This window comes from Cyprinus carpio, chromosome B18, assembly GCF_018340385.1.
Source record: "Cyprinus carpio isolate SPL01 chromosome B18, ASM1834038v1, whole genome shotgun sequence".
NCBI lineage: Eukaryota > Metazoa > Chordata > Actinopteri > Cypriniformes > Cyprinidae > Cyprinus > Cyprinus carpio.
In genome coordinates, this window is record NC_056614.1 from 6,549,452 (window position 1) to 6,565,276 (window position 15,825).

The window sequence follows — 15,825 nt, forward strand, 5'->3', positions numbered from 1 at the left end:
ATCACTTGAAAGTCCCAACCTCAGGTCAATTCCAACAACATATATAGTATATAGTGTGAGTGAATAACTTACTGTTATGTGAATTCGATGTAGTTTTGAGTGACAGTATATTTATTTGTTTATTAGATGTTGTTTAGTATATAGTTGACAGAATTAGACTCTCAAAAAAAAAAAGGATAGTATATAGTGTGAGTGAATAACTTACTGTTATGTGAATTCGATGTAGTTTTGAGTGACAGTATATCCTGCTTATGTACCTTTATTTCAAAGAGTGTTGAATAATTAATTATACTTACAGAATATAAAATAGTTATGTCATGTTTAGTGAATTAAAAAAGTTAAACATGCCTTCAGGAACAATTGGGAAAGTCCTTAGGAAATTACAGAGTACTGTTAAATAATCCCTCTCTTCTTTGTAAATGCTTAGGGAAGAAACCAGGTACTGTTTACTTTTACAGTATTTGACCTGACTTTCCTGTAATTGAAAGGTTTAAGTAAAAAAAAAAAAAAAAAAAAAAATTAGGATATATGTCTGGTTGTTAAAAATGTCTGAGCCTTCCTGAAGAACTGCACTTAACTAAAAAGTCTTCGATCAAACTACTTCCTACTCAGTCCTTTGCTTGCCCTTGCCCAAACGATGAGGTTAAGGGCAAATCAGGGTGACACAAACTGAATGACACACTGTAAACAGAGAACAGTCTCATGACATCAATCATGTGCTATCAAATCAAATTGCCCGAAACTCTCAAAGAGGACAGCGTGACTGACGTGACACTGAACAATTGATCAGCTAAATGTTATAGCTGTGCAGTCAGTCTGTGGGCTCTGTATTAACACACTTGTCCAAATACGTGGTGTGGTTGGTTCTCGTCGTCAGCTATTTTTATGAAAGGATAAAGGCATTAATTTGTTTACTAGTGTTTTGTAGTTGGTTGACAACAACTGTTATGTCTAATAATGGCTACTGCCCATTGGTCCGTGAGGTGAATGAATACAACTCAAAGGCTTTTTCATTCACAAAAGCTCACCAAGGTTTCAGAATGACTGTTATGAGTACGTAGGCCACTGAGTGCAGTGCGTCACACTGCTGTGATGTCTTTGTCCATGTAAGTGTCCTAATCGGGACGTATGTCAACACCACGCATAACCACAAATTAGGTTATGGCCTCGACAAACACAAATAAACCGTTCTATGCATGCAGCACTTGCAGGATGCTATTAATTTAATTCCTACAATAATATTCACCTGCTAAAGTAATTAAATCCCTTATATCTTAAAACAATTAATTCAGAATTGGGCCCACAATATGCCAGCAGGAAATGATCAGAAGGTAACACTTTAGATCAGGGAACACTATTCACTGTTAACTAGTTGCTTATTAGCATGCATATTACTAGCATATTAACTGTTTATTAGTAATTATAAAGCACATATTAATTCCTTATTCTGCTTGACCGTATTCGGTATGTCCATATTCAAACAAATCAATTAGGCAGCAAATTAGGAGTTTATTGATTGAAAACTATTTGTTTTTGTTGATTATGTTTATTTTTCTTGATTTTTAATTTTTTGTTATTGATTATGATTATGTTTAATGTACCAAGACCATGTGGTATAGTTCATAGTTTTGCAGAAAAATTATGGTATAATGATTTAAATAGCTTGTTCATAGTTTTGCAGAAAAATGATGGTATAATGATTTAAATAGCTTTGAATTAACAAGGGTGATGGTATAATGATTTAAATAGCTTTGAATTAACAAGGGAATCATTCAGATTAGGGCTCAGCGATATGGCCAAAAAAGATTTTCAGATCAGTCAGTATTAATAGTTATCACGATAAATGTCCAATCTTTATTTCTTTCAAGTTTAAAGGATATTTCTTCTCCTGAGTTGAAGTTTTAGAAACCAGATTGTTAGTTGTAATTTGAAACTACTCTTTATGGTCAACGATAAATGTCCAATCTTTATTTCTTTTTTATTTTTAATGTACTATTTTTGTGTTTTTTTTAATTAAAAAAAAAAAATTATTATTTTGTTAATTTAATTATGTATTATTTTGTTTATGTTCTTGTGAATGGTTTTGTTTCAAATCATGAAACTGATGTGTATCTTCAGCACAGTTTGCAGAGCAGGCTGCAATATTAATAATACTACATTTTTGTCCCTAAGAAATATAAATTTGACAGTAGTTTTTTCAGCTTGGTTTGGGGAGTAGGCTTCCATTTTTATATGGTGAAATTACTTAGTTTTATAAACATTCATTGGTTCATTATTAACTCCACCGGTCTTCCATAGCTGCATACATTTAGATCATGATGACCACAGTTAAAGCCACACATACAGCACCTCAATACCATGTTTAAAATGTGGTTTCTAGGTATTTGTATGAAAAACAGTAGTTTAAATACATATTGTATAAATGCACAAATGCTATAGCTTAATCTCACACACACATTAGTATTTATAAAGTTAATTTTTTGTTTTTGTGAATTGTGGGGACATTAATGGTTTTTATACTTTACAAACTGTATGTGCTATTGCCCTACACCAACCCTACACCTAACCCTACCCCTTACATGAAACTTTGTGGATTTTTACTTTCTCAAAAAAACTCATTCTGCATGGTTTATCAGCATTTTGAAAAATGGGGACATGGGTTATGTCCTCATAAGTCACTCTCTCCTTGTAATACCTGTGTCAAACCCATGTCATTATACAAAGTTGTGTCCTGACATGTCACAAAAGCACGCACACACACACACACACACACACACACACACACACACACACACACACACACACACACACACACACACACACACACACACACACACACACACACACACAAACTAATTCTATTCCATTACTCCTTTAATACATTAAAACCATGTCTGCATTAATAATATTAAACAATTCACTAATTTGGATAGGTTATTTTTCTTTAGTATCAGCTATAAAAGGGAATGTCATGACAATACAGATGCCAAACATGCTAAAACCACTCAGAAGACCTTATCAGCATGCTTAAATTCTCCCAGAACACCATAGAAATATGCATATGCAAAAAAAAAAAAAAAACTCATAACACTTTATCAACATGCTAAAATTGTCTCAGAACACCTTGGACATGCTAAAAATTCTGAGCATCTGAGCTGTATGCAGAAAACTATTCTGTACAGCAATATGTTTAAAATTCTCTAAAATTACCTTTGCATTGGTAAACTTTTTTATTTTGTGGGACCTTGAGCCATGAATCTTTCCATTGGAAAGTGTAGTGTACTAATTGGTACCCTTGTGGACTAAAAGACTTTTTTGCTCACTCTGATGTTATCTTTTTCTTTTCTTTTCCCCTCTTTTTTGCACACAAATGGCCACATTTACATGTGGTCACCAGCACCGGTTATCAGCAGGTGTGCGTGCACATTTACAAACAGCAGGAGGAAATGTTTTCCTGTTGTGATGTGTTGGAGAACTGTGAAGCATTCAGTAGTATACTAATAACAGCCGACAAAGAGGAACTGAACTAAGGGCTGGATCTATGAGGACCATCTTACAACACACTCTTACGACTTTATACTGGCCACAATGTTCCGGTGTCAACCAATTCCGATGCCCTTATTAGAACATTTCAGTATAGACAAACATGCTAGTCCATTATATTTAAACCACTATACAACTGTTCGTTTTCCTGTAGTGGGTATGAAATCAGTCTCTGAGTTTTGTGGGTTTTAGTTCATGTCTGTTATATGTGTTTATTTTAGTGCATTACAAGTTACGCAAATTACATAATCAGATTACTTTTTCAAGTAACTAGAAAAGTAACGCATTACTTTTTAATTTACAAGAAAATATCTGAGTTGCTTTTTCAAATAAGTAAGTCCAGTTACTTTTTTCTCATTTATTGATTAAAAGCTCTGCTGTCCCCATGTTGAGAGAAATCGGGTAAGTAAGATGTTACTTTAGTTCTAGAGTAAATGTAATTCATCTCACTCATAAAAAAATACAGATTCAGTATTGCTCAAAATGAATAAAAACAGTGAACTACAACTCAGAAAATGACACAAACCTGCAATAATTAAATATGTTAAATAATACAAATAATCCAATTTTATTAATCAATGTCTTTTCTGCTGACCTTCGATGATCCAGTTCAACCATACTAATAAGCAAAAATTACTCAAGATAAACTAACATTATGTTCTTCTTTTCTTTTTTTTTTTTTTTTTTTTGCTTAAAAAAAGTGTTAAACTTTCTTCTTCTGCGTTCTACTGTACAGACATGAATTTAATCTTCCTTTAGTCTGAGGCTTTTGGTGTAAAAGGGTGTTTACATTTGGCAAAAATAGAACTTTTTATATTAAAAACAAATAAGCAAGCCCTGCCCAGATTTAAAAAGTAACACAAAAGTAACGTAACCCATTACTTTCCATAAAAAGTAACTACTGCAAATAACGTAATTAGTTACTTTTTAGGGAGTAACACAATATTGTAATGTATTATTTTTAGAAGTAACTTTTCCCAACACTGTTTGTTAGTTTGGAGGTCATATAAATGCTTGCATACAGCTAAAAGTTATCTTTCTCTAGAAAAAAAAAATATTGATGACTTTTATACGACAATGTTTTCAGCCTGTTTTGTCTGTTTGTTTACACGACAATGACGTTTTGGGGACTGAAAACGCATATTTTTTAAAACCGGGTTTCAAAGTGCAAGTTTTTGAAAATGCCACCGTTATCGTTTCTGTGTAAACACCCAAAATGGGAATCTTTGAAAATGGTGACATCATGTGCGTGCGTAGTACTTGTTAGGTATGTAGACATGCGCAGTACGTGTCGATTTTAAAGACAAGCGCGAACAAACATACTGAACGTTGGTGGAGTAAATTGTTGTGATGTTGCTGCTCAAGAGTTTGCTAATGCTTCTTCATCAAAGAGTGGATTTACTTCACCAATATTACAACCAACAGCAGAGAAGCATCATATACAACATATAATCGTCACTTCCCTACAGTTACTGTTTACTAACAAGGTGATAGCGCCAACTACTGGCCTGGCATACGTAATACAGGTTTTGGCCATTTTCGCGGATATGTGTAAACGCAAATCATTTTGAAAATGTTGTCATGTATACGTAAAACTTTTTAAAAATGCAAGGGAAAATCTTTTCCATTTTTGACTACATTGTTGTCGTGTAAACGTAGCCTTTGATTTTGTGAGCTGTGATGTGAAGTCTGTTGGCTATTTTTAAAAAGTTGGCTCTTTGATATGTTTCGCCCAAAAATCCTTTGTCAAGTGATTTCATGGGGCCTTTAAAGGTAGCAAACAAGCTGAGGTTGGTGTTTAAAACTTGTGGCTCACACTCATTGACTCATAACCTTCTGACCGCTTACTTCATTCACTCTCAAACCTCATCCTTCTCTTGCGTCTTCATACTTCTTTCGCAATAGCTATTTTGTTACAAATAGTTTTGAGCAACACTTTAAAAAAATATCTATAAAATCATACTGGTATGATTCTGAACATGTGGTAAATATACAGTTTTTGTATACAAACATGCATAGACACTGTATATTTAATATATGTTTTATATTTACTTTATATCTATTAATTTGAAACTTTTATTTTGTAAACATTGTATTCTGTGAGAACAAAAAAATAAAAAATTTATATTAAAAATGAAAATAGAGTGGCTATCAGTTTTGTGTCTGTTGGAAATTGGTTGCTTGGGACAAAGATCAATTAGACTATCAGTCAGTGTATGAAAATATTAGACTGCTGAATGCCACCAGTCAGAAACAAGTATTCAAGAGAGCTGTGTACAAACTATTTATTTCTGAGGTGAAACCATGCTAATATTTATGGTTGAATAACACATACTGTTAAAAAGATCAGTATGCTTGCAAACAGTGGGCTAGTTACAAACACAGTGTAGCCTATATTAGTTCTAAAGTTAGTTTTTCTGCCTAATCATTATTTTTCTGAGGAACTACAGTTTTTTTTTTTTTTAACAAGTTTAATTATGAGCCAGGCGAAATTAGGGTCAAAGATGGGGTCAAAAACTAACCAACTCAGTGTTTCCCCTTCCGGTCAATCCAGTGGGTCTGTTAAGATCTTCTAACAGCAGTCAGGCATGGCGTCACACGGGTCTCTGGGGCTGCTTCTGAGCGATTCAGGGCAGGAGGGTTTAGCACAGAGCCCGAAAGTCGCTTTAGTTTTCACAGCCAGAGGCACTGGGATTAGATATTAATAGTTCTTTAAAGAGTTGAAGCAGATTGACGCTGTCACCTCACACACCCTTAGCAGTGCATTGTGCTTACACAGCTAACACTAAACGGTCTCTGATTTTACCACCAAGCACAGTTTAATGATGTGATGCAACACTTTTCATGGGTGAATGTGATATTAACTAACTGTTGTGTAGGTCATATTGTGTCCTAAAAATATGAATGGATATTGATTTAAACTATTTCAGACGGTTGCCATCAGAGGATTTCAGAGTTGCATAAAATTAACCCTCATGGGGATCAAGATACTCTTTCTCTTCTTTAGACCCAAAATCAATCTGTAGACACACACCCCCCCCCCCCCCCCCCCGGCAATGATTTTACGGGTGATTTTGTCATTTGGATCAATTGAAATACTGTAAAATACTATAGAAAAGAATGATTAGCTAAAAAAAAAAAGAAAAATCAAGATTAGGCCAAATATTTCTTAAAGCCTGAGAATGTGTTGAATTTGAATGATGGAACTGGACAGTAAATGATCAAATTCTGTAGAAACTATCAGAGATTTCTGTGGAGTTCTACATTATACAGCTGGTTTGATTTTAATCATATCTTTTCATCGGCACAGATGATTTCACAGAAATGTATCCGGTATGGTTGCATTTTTTTTAATACCGTTTTCATGCATGTTTGTTTATGTCTATGAATGTGTCTAAGTATGAGTACATGCATGCATGTGTGTGTGTGTGTGTGTGTGTGTGTTTGTTTTTTTTTTTTTTTTATTGTTTTTTGTAAGCATAAGTGCATGTGTGTCTGTGTGTGTTTGCATGTAGGGAGCTCCAGAGTTTTGTATCTGAATTGGTTTGTATTCACTTCCGTTGCTAAGCATACAGTGCTACACATGTTCACTTCTCTTCATCACACCTGTGTGTATGTGTGTGAGAAGAGAGGGTTAACTTTAGGGCATTGCCTGCTATCACGGCTCCCTGCGGCAGTGTGCGCATGGGAGTTTAGTTTCCTCTGAGTCTTTATCTGTGTCGACTGTGAGCATCATTATGAGCTGCTCAGGGTTGCATTTGCTGTTGTTTTCTGAATGGTTCAGGGGAAGAGGTGTGTGTGTGCCGGAAACAGAGACTGTATAGTTGCTAAAGGTGTAAGTTGCAGACTTTGTGCATTCAGTCTCTGATCCCTAATGAGAATATAAGCATCTTCTGCAGGGTGAATTTTATATGGTCATCAATGCATTATGTAATGGTGTATGTTGTAAAAATAAATTATATTTTTCATGCAGAAAATGGTGGTTATTTTTAAGATTTTTGATATGCATTGCATAGTGACATTATTTTAAGTATTTTGCCCCACCAGGAAAAAAAAATCTTCTTGCTTTAATTAATGAAAAATCTTACTGTTTTAACATGATTTTAATTCAAATAAGCCAATTTATATTCATTGCAACATTAAATACATATATAAAATAAGTAAATATATTAAAACTATATGTTAAACAAATTGTGATTGTCATAAAATTATCTTTATGCAAAAAATTTTTCTTTATTTTGTAGTGACATATGGCCATGTTATTCCTTCTTACAAACATGAGGTTTGTCTATAGACATGATCAACAGTTAAATCCCAAGCCAACAGCAAGTACAGACCTTTCTCAACTAACTTTTATGAATGGCTTTATCCAAAAAAAAAAAAAAAAAAAAAAAAAAAATTGTGGTGATTTTAGAAGAGGCATAAAACTGAAAGCTTTGAACCACAATAAAGAATCCATCGTATCTTATATTACAAATTTTTCATAAAAAGTTATAAGATGCATGTTCGTTTTTATTAATTGTTCTTACGTTCAGAAAATAGCTCTAGCTGTGTCGTTCTGGTTTGATGTGGTCCGGATTAGTTATGGCTACATTTGCCCTCTGACACATTAATATGTGTGGTTGTGCATGTGTGTGTTTTTGAATTTGATCTTTTGAATCAGCGCTCTCCTGGAAGCCCCAGTGCATGCTGGGAGGAAGTTAATGCTTCTCGTCTGTAACCACATCTTAGATGAGCTCCACGTACAGCGGCCACATCCGCCTCAAGCCTGTGCACCACCACAGCGCTCCTGCAAGTGTGTGCGCGCAATAGTGTGTGTAGTGGCCGTACATTGCCGACCCCACAACTGACAAACCTCTAATTCGAATGCAGTGTTCAGATACCAAAAAATAAAATAAAAAATTGCAAATCTTTTTTTCTGTGAAAAACGTAAAGGTTCTTATGGAGAATGTCCTTAGATAGCCTTTCCACACATTGAGATTTTAGCTTTTGGGAGAAGTAATGCAATAATGTGAGTAATATTGTGTGACTTCTTACACCCTTGTTATGCTTCTCTCGGCAGGCGAAGCAAAGAATTTGGGTCCGAGCTCAGGGCCGAACCGTCTCCGTGACCTCTGCACCTTCTGTACAATCAGTTTGGACCAGGAGGAAGTATATCGCACAAAAGTCTATGAGAAGAGTGTAAGGTGAGATGAACAACACAGTCTGGTACACATAAGCACACAAACATCACATGCAAACGACATGCTGATGCTAATGATATTTATCTTACAGCACTTCTCATATATGTGGTTTTCATGCTGCTTCACAAAAATGCAGGCCCATATTTTTTTCTGTCTGCCATGTCACGTAATTCGAACAAGAGCGGAAACGCTGCCCTTTTATGTCATTTTATTTCGTCTTTCACAGTAGTTGCTCAAAATATAATATATTACAATATACAAATAGATGTAAACATATATCCTGAAGAAAATGTCAGTAGTAGTTGTGGAGCATGGTAACCCACAATTGTTGCCCTAATTTGTGCCTGATCTAACCCCTAAATTTAGTTTTGTTGGTGTTTGGTGATGTTAATAATTTGACTTCAATTAATGTAGTTGTTAACTCAAGATTTTGTTTTTTGGAGAGGGTAAAGTGATCATTTGTCCTGTCATCATTTGCTCTGCTTCATATTGCTTTATTAGATATTTATAGAAGATATTTTTTAGAAGGTATTTAATATAGAGAATATTTTGAAAAGTTTGAAGAGTTTATTTCCCCCCCAAACATTAAAACAGGGTTTGAATTTATTTTGGACCCCATTGGCTTTGGTTGTGTGGGCAAAAACAGTTTAAACATTCTTCAAAATATCTTATTTTGTGTTCCATGGGAGAAAAAAAATTCAACAACATGAGGGTGAACGAATCACTTTAAGCTATTCTGTGTTTTAGCATGTTGTCAGGCTGCTTTGGATTGTTGCTAAGGTGTTCAAAAGAGTCCAATTCTCATCCCAATTCTCTAAGATATTTTTCAGTGCAATTCTATGCAAGATTTGTAGTTTTATAAATGGTGTGGAGAGCTTCAATACTCAGTTTTAATAAAAAAAAAAAAAAAAAAAAAAAACCTTTTTTCCCATTATACTCAAAGTTGACTTTCCATTGTGCACCAGATTTACTTTGTCTGATAGTTCATCTTGATATCGGACGTACAACATTGTGTTTGATGGTATTACGTTGTGTACATTTTCGGTTGCAAAAGCGTCTAGTCATTGAAAGAAGCACATTTTCTTTATCTCACTCTCTTTCTGAAGGCTTTTCCTCTCGTGGTATTTCACAACTGTTTTTTCCCCTCTGTTCAAAGGGCTCTGTTGGCTGTGTCTAAGGAAGGGTGTCCACCTACGCGTTCCCTCACTTTTCTCTCTCACACTTGCTATCTATCACTCCTTGTCTTTCCTTCACACACTCGTTTGCAGTCAGCCTCTCTCAGAGCGTGAAGTTTTTCCTCGTCACCTCTCCTAATCTTTCTTCCTCTCATTTGGCTTCTTATTAAACACTTTTGAATCTGAGGCCATTCATGTGTGCCACGTTTTCAGTATTTCGAGTCGAGTAGTTTTACCTGTAACAGTGTTCAGGAGGTCAGAATCTGTTTGTGTGAATGTATGTGGGAGCGCATGCGCTCTTGAGTGCGTGGGCTATGAGTGTGTTATTTGTGTGTGTGTGTGTGTAAGAGAGCTGGAGTGTGTGTGGGTGGATGAGCATTCTCCTCTCAAGTCTCAGTTGAGGTATTTGACTGTTGCAGTCACACAGCTAGAAGTGATTTTTTTTTAACCTTTGTAATCTGTCTGGGTTTTTTTTTTTTTTTTTTGATACTTTTGTTATGATATACGATTTTTTTTTTTAATTTCTTGCCTACTTTGACCCCAAAAAGTGTTTGGACATTGAGGCTAAGCAGAGTAACTAAGTGTAGTCCATAACATTTGGTTATGAACATGATCCACTAACATTTCACAACCACAAAGTGTCACAGAAATTTTGAATGTAATTGTATCTATTGAAATGTTATATAAAATTGTATTTTATTAGATCATTTGGATCTCACAAACTGTTTCATATCGTGGCCATTAAATAGTATAGTATAGTATAGTACATCAAATTCTCATTACCTAGACTTACTTCATCCTAATCAGTTATGATATGTTAAAGCGACTACATATTTTTAAATGTTATTTTTGATATATTTCTCATTACCTCGTTATGTTGTACTGCCAAAAAGCGTATTGTATGGTGGCCGAGAGACAACACACTGCGACTTAAAGCACATGCATATAGAAAAAGCACCAGCAAATTAAGAATACATCTTATACTCAAATACTAGCAACACAAAAAAATGTGGTGAAGTGATGCAGAAAAAGAAAAGATATGGAAGCACAGGAGGACCCCAACAATACCAAACAGCAATGTTAACAAAACTAAAATTAACCATGGTTAAAAGTACCACATTTGTAAGATGTTGAGGAAACTAAAATTAACAATGGTTAAAAGTACCACATTCAGTTGTACAAATATTATGGTGGTTAAACTATGGTTAGTGTAGCAAAACCATGGTTAATTTGTGGTTACCATGGTTTAACTATTTTTTATTTATATTTATTTTGTGTACATATTAAAAAAAAAAAAAATTAATTCATTTATTAATTTTTTTGTTTTAATAGTAAAGCCAAGGTTAATTTTTGTATGGGAAGTTATAAAACTAAATTAGCCAGCTTACATAACCTTTCATATGTTTGAAGAAATTGTGTATTTCGTTAGCTTATTTAAAATATCAAAAAAAAAAAAAAAAAAAAAAAAAAAAAGCTAAGGAATCATATGACCAGGATGATAATATAAACAAAAATCGTACCTTTTAGAGCAAACATTGATGAGCATGTCTCAATCATGTTTGTCACTTTGCAGTTCCCTTAAACATTTCCGATGTGGTCTGTGCGTATTAGCAGTGCGTTTTTGTTTGTGAGTATTTGCAGCACGTTTCGGCATTTGGGTGTTATTAGTATTTGCAGCATGTTTCTGTATTTGTTAGTGTTGTGAGTATTTGCAGCGCGTTTCTGTATTTGTTTGTGTTATTAGTATTTGCAGCATGTTTCTGTATTTGTTAGTGTTGTGAGTATTTGCAGCGCGTTTCTGTATTTGTTTGTGTTATTAGTATTTGCAGCATGTTTCTGTATTTGTTAGTGTTGTGAGTATTTGCAGCGCGTTTCTGTATTTGTTTGTGTTGTGAGTATTTGCAGCACGTTTCATTATTTGGATGTTATTAGTATTTGCAGCGCGTTTCTGTATTTGTTTGTGTTGTGAGTATTTGCAGCATGTTTCTGTATTTGTTTGTTGTGAGTATTTGCAGCACGTTTGTGTATTTGTTTGTTGTGAGTATTTGCAGCACGTTTCTGTATTTGTTTGTTGTGAGTATTTGCAGCACGTTTGTGTATTTGTTTGTTGTGAGTATTTGCAGCACGTTTCATTATTTGGATGTTATTAGTATTTGCAGCGCGTTTCTGTATTTGTTTGTGTTGTGAGTATTTGCAGCACGTTGGTTTCTGTATTTGTTTGTTGTGAGTATTTGCAGCACGTTTGTGTATTTGTTTGTTGTGAGTATTTGCAGCACGTTTCTGTATTTGTTTGTTGTGAGTATTTGCAGCACGTTTGTGTATTTGTTTGTTGTGAGTATTTGCAGCACGTTTCTGTATTTGTTGGGTTGTGAGTATTTGCAGCACGTTTGTGTATTTGTTTGTTGTGAGTATTTGCAGCACGTTTCTGTATTTGTTGGGTTGTGAGTATTAGCAGTGCGTTTTTGTATTTGTTTGTGAGTATTTGCAGCATGTTTCGGTATTTGTTTGTTGTGAGTATTTGCAGCACGTTTCGGTATTTGTTTGTGTTGTGAGTTTGCAGCATGTTTCTGTATTTGTTTGTTTTGAGTATTTGCAGCATGTTTCTGTACTTGTTTGTTTTGAGTATTTGCAGCACGTTTTTGTATTTGTTGTGAGTATTTGCAGCACGTTTCTGTATTTGTTTGGGTTGTGAGTATTTGCAGCACGTTTGTGTATTTGTTTGTTGTGAGTATTTGCAGCACATTTCTGTATTTGTTTGGGTTGTGAGTATTTGCAGCGCATTTCAGTATTTGTTTTTGTTGTGAGTATTTGCAGCACGTTTCTGTATTTGTTGGGTTGTTAGTATTTGCAGTGCATTTCTGTATTTGGGTGTTGTTAGTATTTGCAGTGTGTTTCTGTATTTGTGTTGTTAGCATTTGCAGCATGATTCTGTATTTGTTTGGGTTGTGAGTATTTGCAGCGTGTTTCGGTATTTGGGTGTTGTTAGTATTTGCAGCGTGTTTCTGTATTTGTGTTGTTAGTATTTGCAGCGCGTTTTGGTATTTGGGTGTTAGTATTTGCAGCGTGTTTCTGTATTTGTGTTGTTAGTATTTGCAGCGTGTTTTGGTATTTGGGTGTTGTTAGTATTTGCAGTGTGTTTCTGTATTTGTTTCTCTACATAGAATACAATATACTGTAATATACTGTAAAAAAAAGTTAAATGTACTTGAAATTGTCTGCTAGGACAATGCAACTAAATGCAGTAAAACACAATGTAATGAAGTGCAAAATTCTAAATATAGCCTAGGTACAAAAAAACTGTAAAAAATAAATATGGAAAATTCTTTCATATTAATATAGTACACTGTGTGGCCTATTTTAAAAATTTATTTTTGTTATTTTTGTTATGTGGCATATCACACAAGTTCCTAAAGAAAACCATAGAAATTAATGCTGTATGACAGAATACTCTTATGATGTATTGCATCATGGCAATTTTTCAAATTAGTTGTGGAGACATTTTTACATTTTTGCATTGCACCTGGTTATGATATAATGCAAAAAAAGAGAGAAAAAATCATTCTCATTACTGTACTGCGAAACATAAATAACATGCATTTACATTTATACATATAGCAGATGCTTTTATTCAAAGCGACCTGAATTCAAGGTACACTTTTTTTTTATCAGTATTTGTTTTTCCTGGGAATCAAACCCATTGTGATGCTCATGCTGTACATTTTGAACTGTAACAGGTGATATTGATAATATTTATTTTTTGCAGCCATTTTGTTAATGGAGTCACTGTGCTTGTGATTAACATTCCCTTTTCATGTGCTTTAGTCCGTTCTATGGCGAGGACTTCTACTTCGAAATTCCACGCCCATTCCAATGCCTGTCCTTCTACGTGTACGCTAAGAGCATGTTCCAAATAAGGGATCTACCTATAGGTCAGTATCTTTTGCCCTTGTTTTGTCTCATTTACAAGACTAATACACAGTGTACATGTCAACTAAGGCTTGCATGTGTGTTTGTAGGGAAAGTAGCCATCAGGAAGGAAGATCTATATAAGTACTGCGGGAAAGAGAACTGGTTTCAGTTACAGCCTGTGGATCCACACTCAGAAGTTCAGGTGAGTGAACGGTTAGATGGCATAGAAGTTATCATTTAATACACAAACACACACCCAACAGAGCAAAACATGAACACACGACCTTACTTCCCTTCTGTGGTTAGTCTCCAGCCGTGGTTTGGGCCAATCGGGTGAGTTTATGATTACTCATTGCCTCGCCATACCCAATGAGATCGATGTATGATTAGTCAGCACTTATATGTGGTCCAATGACTTGAAAGCAGATGCGGGCCCAACTCCACATCCTGTTTTTGTGTATGCTGTATGCACGGATCTGTTTTGTACACAAGTATGATTCACTGTTCAGCAGAACCAGGGGCAGGGGGTGTGGACTGTATCAGAAACAAAAATTGTTTATGTAAAGGAATTTGCTTTTGTAAAAAGTCTGTTTCGAAAAATAGAAAACACATACACAACGAAAAAAGACAATGTCAAGTAGCAGGTTGCCACTTTTAGAAATTAAAGAGTCAAGTAAAATAAGAATTTCTACATTTTGTATGTGTACTGATAACATCGCTTTTGATTGGAATACTTTTTAAATACTTGAGATGTATTTTTTTTTAAAAATGTTTGCAATGTATTTTACATGTATAATTACAAATAGCAGTTTTCCACTTTTCCAACCAAAGAAAGTAAAACTAGCAAGCAGAGTTAAGTGCTGATAACACCAGTTTTAATTGGAATTTAGAGGTATTTAGAATACTTGCAATGTATTTGTGGAAAAAATACTTTTGCAGTGTATTTTTTAAAACACACACACACACACATACACACACTCACACACACACACACACATAGACACAATGGAAAGACCATTACAAATAGCGATTTGCCACTTTTTCAACCGAGGAAAGTAAACCAAGCAACCAAGCTTCTGCATTAGTGTCTCTACATTTTATATGCGTATTGATAACATCAGTTTTAATTGGAATTTGGCAATATTTTGAATATTTTTCTAATTTTATTTGCATTTGCATTCTTATTTGTTTTTTTTTTTTTGTTTTTTTTTTACTGTGTTTGTTAAATGTCTAAATATTTTTAAGGCCACTGTATATGATGATAGGATGTGTCCATAAATCAGAAGTCTGAACAAAGAAGGCATCTGAAACAAAAAAAGTCACCTGAAACACAGAGCATGTTTTCAGACTAGTGAAACGATATAATACTTCAAGGCACTCACATGGTTAAAAATTAAAAAGCCTTTAATAAACTAGACTATTTCATTATAAAATTGTTGGTCACATTTCAGCTTCTGTGCATAGCTTTCCTCAGAGCATCCATGTTTGCAGACTAGTTTTACAATCCTTCCTTCTTAGTCGCTTTGCGACTTCACTGACTTTAGTAGCAAAAAAAACGATCATTTTCCCTATCAGTTCAAACTGTCTTTTTCTTTCTTTTTTTCAATTAGTAGATTCAGACTCTGATTCAGTGATTTGTTTGCAGTCACACAGAATTGTTCTTGGGAAGCATGTGTGTAACCTTTCATATATTAAAATATTTTTGTAAAAACATTGCTGGTTATTATAGTGTATTGTTGTACTGGTGCATATAAATAAAAGGGATTATTTGTATCAGTATTCATTTAGAAAAAAAATATTATTTTAAACTTTGGTACCACTTTAGTATAGGGACCAATTCTAACTATTAACTAGTTGGTTATTAGCATGCCTATTATTAACATATTGGCTGTTTATTAGTCGTTATTAAGCACTTATTCTGCATGACCATAATCTACATCTCCAATCCTACCCAAAACATAAACTTAACAACTACCTTAACTATTAATAAGCAGCAAATTAGGAGTTTACTGAGG

The 15,825-nt window shown here is 34.4% G+C and overlaps 1 protein-coding gene across 1 annotated transcript in view; it reads left to right on the forward strand.

Moving 5' to 3' along the window:
- rasa2 (RAS p21 protein activator 2) overlaps positions 1-15,825 on the forward strand; it is a 43,893-nt gene that overhangs the window by 2,642 nt on the left and 25,426 nt on the right. The window contains exons 2-4 of the mRNA XM_042743649.1: positions 8,606-8,729; positions 13,724-13,830; positions 13,918-14,012. Coding sequence (XP_042599583.1) covers positions 8,606-8,729; positions 13,724-13,830; positions 13,918-14,012 — 326 coding nt within the window. The remainder of the gene's footprint in view (positions 1-8,605; positions 8,730-13,723; positions 13,831-13,917; positions 14,013-15,825) is intronic.